This window comes from Phyllostomus hastatus, unplaced genomic scaffold (genome assembly GCF_019186645.2).
Source record: "Phyllostomus hastatus isolate PE091 unplaced genomic scaffold, TTU_PhHast_1.1 phas_contig_1, whole genome shotgun sequence".
Classification (NCBI taxonomy): Eukaryota; Metazoa; Chordata; class Mammalia; order Chiroptera; family Phyllostomidae; genus Phyllostomus; species Phyllostomus hastatus.
In genome coordinates this window covers 36,029,355-36,047,734 of record NW_025333498.1, presented here as the reverse complement: position 1 = coordinate 36,047,734, position 18,380 = coordinate 36,029,355, and the positions used below count along the sequence as shown (strand labels likewise).

General features: G+C 39.9%; 1 protein-coding gene and 1 pseudogene across 4 annotated transcripts in view; one reads left to right on the top strand and one right to left on the bottom strand.

The window, feature by feature from the left end:
• Nucleotides 1-18,380, bottom strand: part of CACNB4 (calcium voltage-gated channel auxiliary subunit beta 4) — a 235,307-nt gene that overhangs the window by 24,500 nt on the left and 192,427 nt on the right. For all 4 annotated transcript variants that reach the window (XM_045821650.1, XM_045821840.1, XM_045821781.1 and 1 more), the window contains 6 exons: nt 17,417-17,493; nt 15,898-15,917; nt 15,592-15,672; nt 14,247-14,305; nt 6,264-6,373; nt 2,021-2,172 (listed from right to left, as the gene is read on the bottom strand). In XM_045821650.1, coding sequence (XP_045677606.1) covers nt 2,021-2,172; nt 6,264-6,373; nt 14,247-14,305; nt 15,592-15,672; nt 15,898-15,917; nt 17,417-17,493 — 499 coding nt within the window. The remainder of the gene's footprint in view (nt 1-2,020; nt 2,173-6,263; nt 6,374-14,246; nt 14,306-15,591; nt 15,673-15,897; nt 15,918-17,416; nt 17,494-18,380) is intronic.
• LOC123814384 lies at nt 12,484-12,594 on the top strand (annotated as a pseudogene).

Below are 18,380 nucleotides of genomic sequence, written 5' to 3'. Positions count from 1 at the left end.
TTAATTATACATCTGGTTCTTTTGTCACTGATAATTATCCCAATAATTAAACATTATTCCTAAAAATTAAACATTCCAGTTTAATTTTACATTAATAAGATGATTTCATGATAGAATCTAAGCAAAACATTTGTACTGGTATACTGCCACATATAAACCAGTGATACATCTGTGTTTTGGGAACTCCTGTAACTGCATTTTGCCATACACTGCCCTTTTCCTTAGTTTCTTTTTAGCTGGAACAGCATACTCTCCCAAAACCGGTGCTAATGTATGAGGCTCTGTGATACCTCAAGCAGATATAAGAACCCCAGTTCCTGTACTTATGAACCTCATGGTGACTAGGGCAGGGGCTGAGAGGGGTTGAAATCATTGCAGTAAAGGGTGTTTGAATCCCCTTCGGTCCCCTTCATAGAGACCTCCAGGTAGTTAAAGCAACTTCTGTCCATTCTAATGATTCCCAAAAGGTCCTGGTTTTGGTCAGGATTCCCAAATTCATCCTGTGCAGAACCAGTGCCAGAATGGAAGGTCGAGGACAACAGAGGGGCTGTGGAGGCACAGCTTCTGTAGGTATTCTCCACCCATGACAGGGGACTACTGTTCTGGTTGGAAGTTGAATTGGCATTTAAGTATTAAAATGTACTGTTAGAGTCACTGAAAAGCATTGATTATTAAGGTATTATCTCCTAAGGGTACATACGGAGTCTGTCTAAAAAAAGTCCAGCCATTCTTAATATAATGAGAATGGTTTGGGTGACACTAATGTAACCTGGCAGCCAAGGAGAGTGGACTGGAGTGCACATGAATGAACAATGACGACTTCACTGTTCTAGTCAGTGGGGGCAGTAGACCTGATTGAGTCTGTATGTGTATTTTGTGGCCATCATATTCAAAATGACTGAGCAAATAGAACAACAAATCTGCATCAAATTTTGCATTAGGCTTGAACATTCCTCTGCAAAAACTATTCAGATGACTCAGAAGGCCACAGCTATGGGAAAGTGATGACTGGCAGTTTCATCACGATAATGCGCCCACTCATACATCATGTCTCATTCAGAGTGTTTTTGAGAAGCATCAGGTCACCCTGATGACTCAGCCCCTCTACATCCCAAATTGGGCCCCCTGTGACTTCTGGCTTTTCCCCAAACTAAAACCACCTTTGCTAGGGAAGAGATTCCGGATTGTTGATGAGATTTAGGAAAACATGACGGTGTAGCTGATGGTGACTGGGAGAACAGTGTGAGGTCCCAAGGTGCCTTCTCTGAAGGGGACTGAGGTGTCACTGTCTTGTGTACAATGTTTCTTGTACCTTGTATCTTCTTCAATAAATGTTTCTATTTTTCATGGTACATGGTGGGATACTTTCTGGATAGACCTCATATTTCATATGAACTTTTTCAACATCAATAGTCTTTAAAAATTAAAGAAAACACAAATAAAAAATGACCAATCTGAGGCAGCCGCACTTTCATTTTCTTTCCCCTGGTGGCATGAAGACGCCTGGAAAATAACATATGTGCTTAATCACAGAATAACTATATTCCTCAATGAACCCAACCTAAGCACAAATGTAAGGGTCTAAAATGTTTCCATAAGAGATTTTATACAGTGATGTATGACTTCATGTGTGATAAATCTAGATACCTTGTTTGAATTACATGCCCTCTTAACTGGGGAGAAAATATAGATGATATAATAATCAACATTACCCAAGAAATTTACCAAAATTAAACCTAAAGTCTCTGAAAAGCCAGAGGTTACTTTTCCTCACCTGTCTTAATTTATTGTTTCCATTATATTCTTACAAAACTGCCTGGTTAGGGAACCACAATAGACTGTGAGCTTTTTGAAGGAATTTAATTTGCTACGTCAGAATTTCTAGAATCTTTACAAACTGTGGGAATTCAAACCTGTGCTCATTAAAAGGGGTCTAAACAGGGCGTTCTCCTTGCCCACTAATAGAAAAGCAGAGCAAAATAAAATGAGCTGCTAATTCTTAAGCTAGAGATGTAATTACCTTGGGAGACGAGACTTTCACATGAACGATAATTGGCGCTAAGGAAGTCTTTATAAGTTGTGCGGGGTGATTGATGGTGTCTGCATCGAGAACAACCAGTTGCAAAGATCTTGCCAACTCAAAGATTCTTTCAATTTCACTTTGTACTTCCGCTAAAAGGAGAAATAATAAATAACAAGTAAATTAATAACAATTAGTTTTCATTAATTAGTTCTTATATTTAAAAAATATAGTAGCCCTTTCCGATGTTTGTCTACATTGGAACACAGAACATTTAAAATTTACATATTCTGATCTAACTTAAGATTTTTTGTCTAAAGAGAGAGAAGTGGGTTGAATTTTGCATAAAACCAGTTGGTGGAAAATTTGAGATGGCTCTCTTGATTATGTCTCACATTCACCCTAATATTTATCTACTGACATAGCTATGTTATTTTCAATTGTTGCTTTGTCTCAAGAACTTTTATTTTGGCTATAGAAGCTGAAACCACATTTAGGAAAAATATTTCTACCAATGAACAACTTGTATATTAATATTTTATGGGTATCTTTTAAAAAAACCTCACAACTCACCTGTGTTGACTGATGTGCATGCTTTTGGACCCCTGGTTAAACATTCTGGGTCTAACCTTGTAACTAGGATATTGCTAAGTCTCAACCTAAGTATTAGGGCCAATGGACTGTTCTGAGGCATAATTATCTTCAGTTTTATTTAAAATAAAACTAAGACCAATTATATTAAAATGCTGTAATGAATCTAGATGCAAATCTATTCGGTGGCTATAATAGCCAAGATATTTGAATCTATGAGTGAATCTGGTCAAACAAAAAATCTAGTTATTGTCAATGTCTAAAGAAATCCAGCTACTTTTAAAAGCAAAACAGATTTTCCATAAAACCTAATATGGCTTTCTGAAATATAAAAAAATGTTTAAGTATATATATATATATATATATATTACAAATCACCTGACTTACTGGGTCATGTTCAAAGTCTGAATCAAACAATTTTCAGAGAGATGATCTTGGTTTGCTTTTTACTTTTTATTTTGAGCTACAGGTATGACCTAACAATGTAATCTCATCCAAGTTACAAGGAGTAGCTAAAGATATCTCATTTAAATTACTTCAGAGATGGCCTAGGAGAAGGCAGTGCTGCTCACATATCCTCCCTGTACCAGAATCCCCTGGCTTGTACCAGAATCCCCTGGCTTGTTTTGCTTATTCAGTATAAACTCAAGTTCGTGTCGCCTCCTTCGATAATCAAATGTATTGACAGAGTGTGTGGGAACATGAATGCTCAAAACTATCACGTAACTTTATTTTCTGTGGTTTTGCCTAATAGTATAAACTTCTTATTCTTCACAAAATCACTGTATTAGAAGGATGTATTTAAAGAGTCAATATATCTACTGTTTTCAAATTATCTAATACCAATGGCTTGAAAGATTTCATGTTGCTTTGAAAGGTGACTAGCTTTGAGGATGGCAATGTAAAAAGTTTGGACAATTAGGCTTACTTGAAAAATTTTTTAAAATTACATTCTACATTTGTTAGTAATAATAGCACATCTATTTTTTTCTCATGTCAGAAACAGTTTAAAAAAGATTTTTCTTATGAGAGAAGTTTAAAAAATAAATTGTATTTACTTATTAGTAAATTTCAGCCTCAGGCTGTTGGGGTATGTTCTCCATTTATTGTTTTTATTCAGCTTCCACTGGTTTAATGTAACTCCTGGCCTGGACCAAGCTATGACAAGTCGATATTGCTTTAAGCTTCAAATCCAAACACAGTATTTTCTGAAGTAGCAAAAAAGCAGTGACAACCTGGACTGCTCTGGTATAAAGAATCTTCCAGGCACTCTGAGTCTCCCAGGTAAGTAATTCAGAAATCCTGGGCTTTATTTCCTCTGCACCAGCAATCAGGACAGTGTGGATTTTGACAGGCGCTGAGGGCAGGCACACCTCCTGCTTAACTAGCACAAAACTGGTGGGCAATGGGCACTCTGGCATGAAGAGAGAGGTACTTGGACAGAGCTAGCAGGAGGCTGCAGAGAGCCACACTGTATACTAGAGCTAGTCTAATATATGGATAATATGTATACAGAAAGCAGTAAATAAATTGTGTGTGTGAGGAAGAGAAAGGCATGTTTATCTGCACAGCTGATTTTCTTAAAGCAAAACTTGAACCAAACCCACAACCTTGACTACACAGGCTGATTTCTCAGAAGGCTTCCAATGGAAGTTTCATCATGATTTTAGTTCAGATAAAGAGAGCTGTGAGAAGTCATGGAGTATGGTGCTGGAGGAATATTAACAAACACTTCCAAACTTGACCATGACTGATCTGAACCCATCTCTCCCTAGCCTTTCTATCACCTGTGATCTTTTTTCTATCCAAATACTTTAACTACTTCAATGGCTCCCTAGGCTCAAAGCAACATTTCCCAAAGTGAGTACCCTGGAAGCACAATCAGACACAATCAAACAGTATGATAACCACCTGTTTTTTCTTCCTGTTTGCTTGTGTATAAGATACCTTGTCTTAGTCATCTTCACACTTCCCAAGTCTGGCATAATGCAAGGCACGTAACAAGTGTTCAATAAACATTTGATGAAGGAATCTGCCAATGTGCATGAATGAGCAGGCAAATGGACAGAAGTGGCTCAAACAGTGATTACTATAATAGATCGCCATTCCATTAACTCCAGTACTTGTGGTATGTGAGTTTTCAGAGTAAAGGGAAAAAGCAGTGAACTGACATCGACGTGGTTTCTTCCTCAATATTTACACTAACTCCACCCCACCCACTCCACTGACTCTGACAACAGGTGACTGGATTATGCTGATGACTTCAAAGAATATTCATGAAACCCTTGGCTGGTGTGTATGGTTAGAGTCAAGCAACCTAGCTTATGCTTTTAAGCATCTGTTAGCCTCTCGTGATCCACCAGAAAGCAAAGGCACTGTGAGGAGAGAAGAGGAAAAGACAGGAGAGCAGAGACCAGATGCTTATTTGAGAAATCCTTAATTTAATTTGGCGTCCTTGTCACCCATGATATTTGATTTTAATCAATTACCTAATCTGATTCAGCAGCAGCAGCTCTGCCATCATCATCTCCTCAAGGTGAAAATATTGTGCCTTTCAAAGTGTTTCATTCTGTATGTGGAAGGTTCTAAATACAGGACCAAAGAAACCACTGCTGCCTGGGATCCTGCCCGGACAAGCTCTGACACCTACTTCATTTGGTAAGTTTAGCATTCTTTCAGAAAGCATCCATCAAACATTCACTGATCAATTGCCATGTGCCAATTCCATGCCAGGAATATAGAGATGGTACTTTATAGCTTCTTTCCAACCTGCTCAATTCTTGGTACAGCCTTCAACGAATTCTTGATGACATGTTTGAACTCATTTCAGTAGTTAAAAAGAAATGTAACAGCACAGAAGACCCTATCTACCCATTAGGAAATGGCAGTCAAACAAGTTTCCGTTAGAATGTGAATACAAAAGAGACTCCCAGAAAGTTGTGAGTGGCCTACACTGCTTGAAAGGAGCCTTTTGATATTCATGTTGTGATTCACCAGCAGCACAGACTTGCTTCTGTGGATGGTGAATCCAGCCTCCACAGTCCTGCTCATACAGGGCTTGAAAGAGCTAACCCTATCCAGCATTTTTTTCTTCTACATCTCGGGAAATTTCAAGATGTTTTCTAACTGGTGTTCCAGGAAAGACATGTTTAAACAACCTGCATATTATTAGTGGTGGTTACTATTTCCACTTAAGATGTGACTCTTCTGGGTACTCCCAGTTAGCAGCAGAAGCAACACTAAGAACATCAAGATCTAGCTTTCTTCTAAAGACCTGAGAGGGCGGAACATCTCATTTCTTTTCATGCCAGCTGTGACTCAGGTATGACAGACATCATTAACCACATCGAGAAGCTAGGGCAAAGTGGAGGTGAGTGGCTTCACATGGTTAGGCAATGACAGACTGGAGATCCCACTGAGGATACTTCCCACCAGACTACTAATTAGCTAATTGACTAGAGCTGAGATAGAGGAGGCTGTGGCTGCTGTAGGACTCCGCTGTTTTCTTTTCCATGGGCAGCATTCTCTTCCAGTACCCAGCGTTTCCCCATTCAGAATGGGAAGCAAACTAGAAAAGCCACCCCCAAACATAACACGTGTCATATCAGTCTGAAAGCACAGCTTGGAAAAGTACCACATTTGAACATCTTACCTAGGCTGGACCGAGTGTTGGAACGTTCAATTATTGCTCTCTTGCTGGGATTATTTAGGACAGACCTCTTAGCAAGAGAAATGTCAGCTGTCACTCTCGTTATTGATATCCTATGAATAGGAACACAGAACAAAACACCAGTAAAAATGGTTTAGGGCTCTTCAAGTGAGTTATAACCACCATACTTAATAACCACTTTACATACTATAGTGCAACCACAGTATAATAAACATTGACCACAAGTATTTTAAACAGGCTTTGGCTAGTATTAAAACACAAGCAGAGCAGAGCAGAGGAAGGTTTTGACTATTTAACAAAAAAATCACTGCAGCAAAATTGCAGCTCTCCCTCCACTGTTGTCTGCCTTGCTGGATGCTCTTTAATGCACACCATACCAGGAGGGAATGAAAACACATGAATAAACCATGCTCTTTCTAGGAAGCAGCAATACATTTTCCCTACAATTCACAGTTGAGTTGCTCTTGAACGAGACGTTCAAAAACTACAGATGCCCCGGCATATTAATGCTGCTGGTCAAAGGGGGGAACCCTCTTCATTTTGATCATCAAAGACAATTAACCAGTTGGTAGCTATGTTGCATTCCTGGTGCTCAACAGTTAATTTATAATAACATGACTCATGTCTCCACCAGTCCAAAGGAAGGTTTTACTTCTAAGAATATGAAAAATATGATTTCTTTTTTTCAGGCACAAGACTCTTCAGCATATTTCCATGTGACTTTGAATATAGATGGTGGGCAGTCATAAGAAGGCAGTGTGAGGCTTGTGCCAGGATGTTTTAAGTTAGAAAGTCCCCGGCCATCATGAAAGGGAATAAAGGAAAGGCACTGCAAATGAACACAGGTCTCCCAACACCAAGTGCCTGACTCACAGGGCCACGGCAAGGATTGAAAGCACTGCGAATGAATGGTGAGAGGGGTCTGCTTGCATATGATTATCAAATGAGAATCTCTGGAACTTACAATTTAAAAATTCTTCATTTAAACTAGGATTGTGCCCAAGCAGACTATTATCTGCTTGTAGAATGCAAAGAACAACTCTCTAAGCCATTTACCACCACTGTGGACCAACTTGGCAGAGTTCCAAAAAGGAGACAAGGGGAGTAGCACTCCTTTTTCTTCATACTCAGTTTGTGCATCCATTCTCTTTCATTTGCAAACTCCTTCTGGAGTTGGAGCAGGGAAGAGGTATAATTATTAATAATTATTAAGTCCTATGTCATCTCACACCTGTTTTGGGACATTATCAGCACTCTCAGGAGGTGGTTCACCTGGCTTCAGTGACCGGAAGCCTTGAGGAGAATTAAAAATATTTCATTTAACAAATCGTTGAAAATTACTTCTTCAAAAATTACTTCTTCAAAATTACTTCTTCAGTCTGTTTCAAAGTAACAGACTGTGCAAAAGTTCTGGTGCCATTTTAAAGCAAAGTACCCCTTGCTCGTGTCTTTGTATTTATAAGCTCTAGATGGTCAGGAAGTTCCAAATTTTTGAACTTTTAGAATTTTTAGGCCCTTGTAAATTACTTGAAACATCTTCACATTGTCTTCTGCAGAAACCAGGAGTTTTGTGAAACACCTCGGTGTACTGAGAACTCTGTGGGAGACTGAGTGGGCGGGGCTCCAGCTTTCCCACCAACAACCACAGGCAAATGCCTCTGCATTTGTTGTCTGCATTGGGGCTTTCTATATAATTTCATCGCAAAAAGTTTTTCAACTGCTAAAAGACATTGGAAAACACTGGTCAAGTAATATTTCTTCATTTCACCAAGAAGAAAAACTGAGATGCAGAGAGGAAGTTCCACATGGTTAGTCAGAGGCCAAGAAGGTGAAAACCACAGTCCCCCAAGCAAGGGCCAGGCCTTAGTCACCTGACTTGTAATTCTCCTCGAGTTTCAGTTTTCTTCTCCAGCAACCCCAGCTCTCCAGCCAAAAAGCCGAATCATTGCAGTGCAGAAGCCCAGTCAGTCTTGGCCATGTCCTGAGAGATGGTCAGGATTCACTCAGGTTAAAGTCACATCTGAATCTCCGTTTCCCAGTTGGCCGCTGCAACTATGAAATCTAATAGGCGGTCCTGTGGTCATAACTCCTTTTATTTGCAGGATTGAGTCTGCTTGTTTATTCCTTCTGTTTCTGTTTTTTGTTTATTTGTTTGTTGTTTCAGGAATAAAGTTTCTGGTTAGAAGCATAGAGTGAAGTTCCAGAGCAATTCAGCTTTCTAGAATAATTACTTTTGATAGGCCCACAGAGTCTATTTTGCTTAGGCGAAAAATCAAATGTTATGGTTCCATACAAGCCAAATAGTGACCCTTGGTTCTTAAAAGTTTAAGAAATTGTCAACAGATGCATACTTTTATTTTTTCTGGGTTATAAACATTTTGACAAAGCCATTTTCAAACATATCCAAAGTTTTGCCGAACACATACACAAACAGAAAAAAAATGCTTCCTGTATTCCAAAAACAGGAAAATGTATGGACAATAGATGGTTCTTTTTCTTGTCTTGCTTGTTAATAAAATACCAGTTAATTTGTTTACACAAGTGACTTCTTAAATCAAGCACACATGTAGGGAAGGGCTCAGGAGAAGACAAACACAGCCACAGGAACCCTTCAATAAGACAAAGCAAGAGTTTTTCTCCCCCAGGCAAAGATGTTTACTATTATTAAAATCAGAAACCATATCCAAAGCTGTTTTGTTTTGGTTTTTTTTTTTGGTAAAATGCTCCCCAGAAATGTGATTACATTCACCATTAAATGTTATGTAGTTTATATACTTTTTTTAACTTACAGTGATATCCTTTCTACTTTTATTCTTGTTATCTGTTACCCTCTCGTGTCTTTCAGCACTTCCATGCATCTTGTTTGATATATGTCTCTGAAAAGTCCCCTGGGAAACTTTCCTGTGACATAGTGTCAGTAGTTGCTGGTCTGTAGATAACAGACTAAGAGGATGTCCGTTCCTCAGCAAACTGGGTATACTAGCAAATCCCACCAAAAACTAGCAAAATCACTCTCAAAATTTAGCAAATCTGAACCCCAAGTATTACTTATTTCTGTGTCAGAATTCACCATAGTTGCTGCAATCCATTATGATCTGTGAGGATCAGTTTTCGGTGATTTTCCATGGAAAGATATTACTTTCAGTGATGGTATAGTCATTTAAAAAATTAGTTTTTCTATGTTGGTAATGGAACAACTGTAAAATCCTGCTATACTTTATCCTTGCCATCCCTAATATGCAACCCTCTTAGTATGTTAATATATTTTAAGTCCTAATATTCATGGAGAAAAGTGTTCCAAAGAACAGACAGGGCGCCAACAAGACAACAGGGATGGAAGGCGTCCTAGGCCTGAGTGTTCCTCCTGGACATCTCTCTTGCTGGTTGCAGGACCATGAACAAGTCACACCATATGGGGAACGTCAGTATTGTGGTCGATGTTATAGTGACGGTAGCTTTGCCCAGCTATCTCATGGGATTGTCATTAGGAGAAAACAAGGTAATATATGAAAAGAGCATTCTTAAATAATTATTCATAATGCCCTGTGTTGAGAGGTACATATATAACGTATACAAGACCATTACTGGATATTTAAAGACTTGAAAAAGACAGTTTCTTTATATCCTGTCCTTAAAAGTTGACTCTACCAACTTTTGAACTCTCCCGTCTCCAGAGTCTGTGATATTTGCATATACTTTGAGGGTGGGAGAATCTGGGTGCACATGTAACTAAAACCTGCTAACTTACATGTTCATGTTTGGCATTAGAGTGTTCAGTTAATTATCTCTGGTGTTTGTCCACCAGTGAGTCTGCATTTGGGAGGAGGAAGTGACAGAGGAAGGGTATTGATGATGACACTGAAGGCGCTGTGTTATTCTCCATTTGTGGACTGCAATTACAAGTTGTTTTCCCTCTTCCATGGCTCGGCTGCTTTGGGATAGCCTCAATCATTCCCATTTCCTTTTATAAATGAACACTATGTCTTGAATCTCCCTAAGTTCTTTTCTTGGCCTCTTTTCTTCAAATTCTTTCTCAAGTCCTTTTTTTCTTTTCTTCAAGTGTTTGACTAATAACTTCCTTTCCCTTTAGATCCGATCTGTGTAAGTTAACATGAGGTTCATTGGGGATTTCTCCCATGATCATGTCTGTTACAAAGTCTCCAATAACTGCCACAGAGTTTATCTGATCCAGGTGTCAAACAGCTTAAAGTACCAACTTTACTGAGATTTGAAATAATTAGCGTAAGTCAACAAATCGCAACTAGTTTGACTGCTTGCTGTTTAGCCTATGAACGGTAGACGCAACCAGCAGATCAAGCCTCATCCCGAGGCCGGTCCCCAGGGCACGTGTGTGGTGCGAGATGAGGAGAAAAGCTCCACGCTCTTGTGCAGCCACTCGGTCTCACCAGGCCGGTGCCATCGTAGCAGCTTGTCAAGGCTCACTTAGTTTATGACATGTGCACAGGAATTGTCACCATGTGGGGACATCCACACCTACAGGTATCCCTCAGGAACTGTTTCATTTGGGCTTTTCATTTTTCTTACATGTGTTACTGTTAGACCTTACAACAGAAGTTATAGCAAAAAGAAATTGTATAAGTAGCTCTAAACTGACTCAATTTCTAAGGTATCAAAGAAAGGCAAGCATATGATTGTGTAATAATCAAGCTGCTGGACTTTAATCCAATGTGTTGAATTATTTTCTAACCAAGATTTGGAAAACAGTATTGAAGACGAAATTTTAGTAAGTGGATCCCCTTTTTTGCCCTTTCTAAAAAAGAAGACTTTCTCCTGACAATTTTGTGTAGCCTACTACACCCATGGCCAATGAAACAGAGCAGGTTTCCAGGAGAACATATTGTGTATGCTGTATCACTGGGCTAATGCCTTCTGTGTAATTGTTCTCTTGGCTGGTTTCAATTAAAGACTATTTGTTGTATTCTCTCCTTTTATTCACTGGTAAAACATCATGCAGCAGATTGTCATAGCTCAAAATGTAAGGACAGACTCTGATGTGCCTGTCCTTATCAAAGTCTCCAAACACACTCAATGAGTAGATTCAGTGTTCAGTTTTCTGCCGCACTGGCCTCTTATTATTTGAAAGCAAGTCCACTCACATACCGCCACCTTTAATATCTATCTTTCTCCAACTCGGCCGTGCATGAGATCTCCCTGGGGCTGAGTCACTTTCTTCAGCTGTTACTTTTGCTGTTGTTGGATTCACCTTCATATCTTCGGCTCCTCTGCTGTGTCATCAGATGCCATGGAGCACTTGGCATGGGCATTTTAATTCTATTTCCACTACATCATTTTCAGTAGTGTGTGTAATTGCTTGATGTAGACCATTCTCCTTGATTCAAAACAAATCTCTGCTGGTGTAGTTAAACACATTTCCTCTTTCTGGGCCTGAGGCAGTACCTCAGATTCTTCACTCTTGCAAGCAATAAAGTCACTCATTTTCTCTTTTCCAAATTATAATAATTATTTTCTTTTTTCCATAGGTCCTACATTTCAAACCTTTAACACTGTTGTTTATAAGGATGCTGTGTGGGAACCAAAGCAATCTAACACTAAGTGAGGTTGTGTTATGGGGTGGAATTTGTTCAGCTCAAGGGCTGTTATGGAGCCACAGACAGAGGCACCGCTCAGAACTTCTTAGGTAAAGGCACCACGGTTTAAAACCAGGTGACTCCAAGCATAGCTGAAGGACGTGTGCGTGTGCAGCCAAGAACACAGAAGACGGAGCCATGCATGTCAGCTGCCTCCAATCCATGGAGAGCTGCATCTGGGTGAAGGTTCAGGCTCAGATCATCACAGCACAGGACCAAAGCTAACTGTTTAAGTTAAAAAGCCAGAGCTCTGCTGTGTCTTTGTAATGCTTTCTTAAGAAATGGATCCCCTATAGCCAACAGTTTCCAAACAGAAGCAGGTTAGTGGTTGTTAAAGAGATTAGAATAAAATAACTTATACATTTGCCTCCAACTCCAATATTCTAGTATTCAGTGTTACTCACTTGGTTGTTTTGTAACTACTTTATTCTTTGACTGTCTTTTTTTAAAAAGAGGGTGACAGGATAAACTTCTGGTTTGCTTACAGCTCTCTGGGTCCACTTGATGAATGTGGCAGCCACTATTACTTGTTCAACAGTATCTCTGTCCTCTTCCTCCTGGGTCCACAGCTAGACTATATACTTCCCAGCCTCAAGGCTATACTTTCAGGGATCATTTCTATAGTTCGTTACTTCCCAGCCTCCTTTACAATTAAGTGTGGCCATGTGACCCAGTTTAACCAATGAAATGTGACAATCAATGGGTATCACTTCCAGGCTGCCATGCTCCTGTCCCCACCAGGTGACTGAAGAGACCACCCTCAGGCCAAGGGCCCCAAATGATGGGCAGAACAAGCTTTCTGCCCAATCCTCCCCTTGCTCCACTCTCCTCTGTCTTTCAGCTGGGGAACATCTGCCTAAGATTGTTAAATGGGCAACAATAAGCTTTCATTGTATTGGAATCATGATACAATTTGGGATGTATTCATTAAGGCACCCTGGCCTCCACTAACGTACTTAGCAATTCAAATAATTGCACAGAGGCATTCTGATTTCTTGAACTAAAATCTCAATTACTGGAACTAAAATCTCAGTTTATTTTCTTTGTACGTAGTCCAATAAATGAATGACTATTTTTATCACAATTATCCAGAAAGTTTTTCTTTTGACAAGTACATGCAATTTGTATTTAAAGCATTCTCATGTTTCCCTTTTTCTTAAAATACCATATTTATTAAAATATTTGGTACATTGGATGCCTGTAACCATATTTTTAGTACATGCTATTTAGGTTTTTTTGCTTTTAATAAGTTTTCAGGTATCTGCAGGTGGTTATGTTATTCACAATGCATTGTGAAAGAGCCTAAGAATTAGCATTGAGTCGACAGGAACTTTTTACCATTTCTCTGCAAAACACAGAAACTCTTTCTAGACATTTTTCACAAAAGTTAAATGATGAAATTATCTGATAGCTAAAGACTGAGCCATGTTGAATATGGGTCATAGTTGAATGTGTATAAAATAGACCAATAAAATAACAAGGTAATTTCTAGAAAACAAACACTGAGCTAAACCTCCAAAGTACTATTCCCTACAAAATAGTCACTTTGAGAGGCTTAAGATGAAAACATTTCTTCCACGGTTTTTTTGAGCAAGTTGAGTACTTTACATTTATATGTCTACATGATACACACACATACACAAGTGTAACTCCCAAATACTACCCAGCTTGATCAGTGAGCTGCCATATTTATCATAATTATTCTATATTTTAAATTAATAATTTTCATAAAAGAAGTTTGGTAAGAATTCACCAACCAGTGAGAAGATAAAGACAAACACATACATTTACCATATTATGCCATGTATAATGCTCACCTTTTTGTCCAAATTTTTTAGGGAAAAATAAGGGTGTGCATTATATATGGGTAGTACTAATTCCATATCTATATAAATGTTTTTAATTCTTTTATTTATGCTTCTGTGTTAAAAGTGTAACTCCAGAGAGCAATAACAATACCTATATGCAAAATAATACCCTGGAATACGATAATAGGTTTTGTTTCTAAATATAAATAAAAATTGAATTAAAAAATTAAAATGAAAGATATTTTCCCTGAAAGTTTGGGCCAAAAATGTGGGTGTGCATTATACATGGGAGCGTGTAATACATGGCAAAATACAGTAAGTAAAATGAATGGATTATTTTCCTTCTCAAGGCCCTTTTTCCCTTAGGGATTCAACGCTATACTTCACAACTTCATATTTTTAGAGCGATTTCATTGTATCCTTCCCTGATGGAGTTAACTGTTAATTACAGATCTTCTGCAATTGCTGGAAACATAGATCCACAAAAAATTCCACCATACATGTTTGATTAAAGAAAAATAAAAATACAAAAATATCTATATTCTCACCTCCCATCAAACCTGTGCTTCAGGAAATCAAAGAGGGCTTTCTGCATCATGTCTGTTACCTTTGCAGAGGTGAGAAAAAGAGAATGAGGCAAACACACGCAGAGAGAGAGAGAAGTCAAAAGTAAGAGAGGTGGAAGGGAAGGGCACTGTGATTGAGCAAAGACCTTCTCACAGCCAGTCCTCTCCAAGGGGCAGGTTCCGTGGAAGGTGTTTTTCATTCTTAACTACCTGCAGGCACTAAATTTTCCCCCTTGATTTGCCTCCAGGGTGTTAAGGGACAAACCAGCAATATTCACTTGACCCAAAGCAAACCTCTTCCCTTATCAGGTTCTGAACTACCTTCAGGAGCCCACCACAGGCTGGCTTTGCACACAGGTGTGGCCTGCCCTTGCCACAACCTGAGTGGCACTGGCCTCCAGTGAGGAGAAGCTAGACCCTTCCCTGCAGACCAGCCCTAGGCTCTGCGCTCCTGCCTGTCTGTGCATGTTGGTAGAAATTCTCTGTGCCCAGGGCTGGATTGATGTAGGCCAGTCACCTCTTCCTGCTCTTCTGCGAAGGTCCCCATTGAGAGGAGGAGGGGAGAAGGAAAGGAGAGGGGCAGAAAGGGAGAGGGGAAGGAGAAAAAGAGGCAGGAAGAAGGTAGGAGTCTCAGATCTACCTCAAAGAAATAGATTCCCACTAGGTGCTAGACATTGTCCTAGCTTCGTGGGAATGGTGCTCTGGAGGCTGCCGAACTTCGACTTTAATGTCCCACTTATTACCTATTCTAGAACGAAGTTGAAACCGCAACATCTGCAACATAGTACATCTAAGTCCTTACTCTTTCCTTCTAACATGGTACTGTTTAATTAATCTGTGAAGAAGTTCACTCATATTTTTAGTGAATTTTTTCCTTCTTTATGTCCTTCGAAATAAATAAGCAGAGAAATATATTTGGTGGACTATGCCATCAACCTGATCACCAGGAGGAGGAGATGTGTGGGTGCTTTGAGGGTTTAGGTTTGCTGGCAGAATGTCTGTATGTTCCCACGTGCTGTTCACATTCTGTCACTTCTAACAGTAATGGGAATGGCTGAGACAGAGAAAGTCCATTTCTTTGAATGTGATGCAGAGCAAACCTTTTAACAGAACCTCCCATTAGAAATGTTTTGAGGGAGATCATTTATTTCTAAACAATGTAATACGGTAGTAGATGAGAAGCCCCACGCTGCACCAGCCTCTGTCACATGCTGAGAGGTGGCTTCCGTCGGTACCTCTTTGTAAGCAGGCCCACAGAGCCAGCTCCAAATGGCTGTCTCCCAGATTCCTGATCAAGAACTGAAGCATAGCAGGCTGGTATTTGTACCTCATAACCCTTCAGTGACGGCCCCACTAACACCACCGGACGCATGGACGGCACAACATCGTAAGGAGGAATGTGCTCCGTCTGAAAGAGACGATTTGACACTCGTGACAAGGTGAAGTGAGGTATACCTCCTCAGCAGCCACAACATTCACCACTTTCTGGTCAAACAGAAAATGATCACCACAGGCCCCGGCTGATGAGGCTCATCCCTTATTTTACAGCCACTCAAGACACTGAAATGGAGCATGGCAGGCACCCAGGGATAGAAACCTTAACAGTAGATTTAAAAAGGAAATACAAACTTACCACTTTTTGCTTCTGTTTTGCTAAAAGACAACAATGAGAGCCATATCAAAATATGTCACCTCTGCAAACGATAGCACACGATTTTAAAGGAGGGAAGAATGTGCGCCTTGTCCCTGTGAGTCTCACCATCTCACTACCACCCACTGTGCAGAACACGGTTCCATCACCTCACTCAGGACAGGCCCCTTTGAAGACACGAAATAACAGACAACTTCCTCCACGTAGGAGGGACCTTACATCCCAATCTCCTGTTGGGTGGGGAGGGTGGGTGTGAAAACAACACTGGGGGTTCTGGGCCAGCATGGGCCATGGGTGGTTTCCTGCCAAACACAGCACACAGTGTGGCTGAGAACATCGTGGACAAAGCAAATGTGGTAAAGAGAAACTCAGAATAACAATTTGGGTAAAAATAATCAGCACCTCTGTCACTTGTTTTATTTTTGGGTTTTGCAGTCCTTTATGCATTCTTAAGTCTTTTAGCTCACTTTCCAGGATAGTGACACATTTTTCCTACTATGCCACTCTTGATTACAATTAAGTTTATAACCAGTTATTCTTATTTGTTTGTTTGTTTGTTTTTGTTTTTAATAGTGAAAACCCACAATGCCCTAAATGTCCAATAAATGGCAATGAGGCAAAATATACTCAATATCTGCTTAAAGTGCTTTTGTGGCCATCCAAGCAGGCCCAGTCCATGTGGGGGCAACCCAGAGACCTAGTTTAGTTCAGGGCCCTGAAACCAAGAAGGGCTCACATGCACAAGGACCCATATACTCAGAACTGTTCCAGAACTGATGCAGTTTCCTGCAGCAATGGTAGGCAAGGAGAGACCCTGGACTTGTCATTCTGAATTGGTAATATGCAATGTCCTACTGCAGCATCAGGTCTGGGCCAGAATGAAATTAGCCTATAGGCATCAGAAAATGTGATGGAAGAAAAATCCTGCTTGAGGACCTCCACAACTTCCAAATGCACAACTCTTGATTGGGCTACTAGTCTCTCTTCATTACCATTAACTTCAGAGCTTAGCTGTCTGGTAGCCAAAGAAAATTGAGGTCATCTAGGCCCAGCCCTCATCCAGGCTCATTCTCTGCTTCAACCCTCCCGATCTCCACAGCCCAGGCTGTACCAAAACATCCTAACATTGCCCATGGAGACTGAAACAGAGTATTTTCTTGAGAGTCTACAACTTGTTTTTTCTTTTTCATTGGCCCTCACCATCTCCAAGACTGTTGAGTTTATGAATGGAATAATGAACTTGCCTCAGATTGGTTTACACAATGATGAATAAATAAGACTTTTCAATATCATACAAATATCTAAATTTTTAGTACCACACCTACCCTTTAAGTCAAATCAAATTACTATGAAAGGCAAATGAGCAATAAAATATTAAGTAGAATTATCTTTAAATCAAGCCCTTTAAGTTGTTTACAAACTAGTAAAAACACTTGCACATATGTTCAAATATTAAGCAAGGAAAACATTATATTAAAAAGAGTTTAACTAAAACCCTCACCTGTTGATGTAGGTGTTGCTCGAAATGTCCCTGATACCATTTCTCCAAGACTTGAAGAAGAATTTCCACTGGATTTCCTAGGATATAGAACAGGAACATAAGTCCTTCTCCAGATCCCTTGAAAATGGAACTTGAGAGTACAAAGCTTTCTTTGGCTTAATCCTCCTAGATAATTCAAAACACACCACATCCTGCTATAGAGAAGAACTTCAAGAATCTGTCCAAATGTTTTCTTTGACCTCATTTCTCAGAGAAAATGGGGAACTAACTAGGATCTGGAAATATTTTGCAAAAATTTCTCTCCTAGTTATTCATCACAGAAATGAGGCAGTGGAATCACTGACAGGGATGTTCTTGTGAACAGCTGGCTTTTAACAGACATGGCCCACCAGGGCACCACTCAGATGTCAAACACAGCTCAAAACAAGCAGGAAGACCAGGAAGAAGCATTTCTTCCGAGAAGCAATTACGTGGGATCAGAATTAGGAACTGACAGTGTGTGGCCCAGAATGGAAGATCGTTGGCACTAGTCTCCTCATGGGGCTCTTCACCGGGCTCTGGAAGCCTCCCTGGAGCCCACAGGGGCCCATAGAGCCCACCTCCCCACTTCTCCAGCAACCTGCCCTTTCAGTGCTTATGAATATGGTCCCCAGAGTCAGAACAATCTTATTTCTCATCCTGGCTGTGCCACTCACTAGCCATGGGACCTTGGCACATCTTATCACACCTTTCAGCCTCAGCGTCCTCATCTGCAGAAGGAGAGGCTCCACCTCCCAGGGTTGGCATAAAGAAAATAAGATCATGTCTGTAGCTCTTGGCTTTACTCTCACACCTTTTGCACAGTAAGCTTTTAGTCCAAAATTATATAAGTATATAAGGACATCATGGAAAAAATAATAAACTAATAACCTTATAAATGAGATAATAATGCATTTATTATTTCATTAAGCAAATATTTTATTGA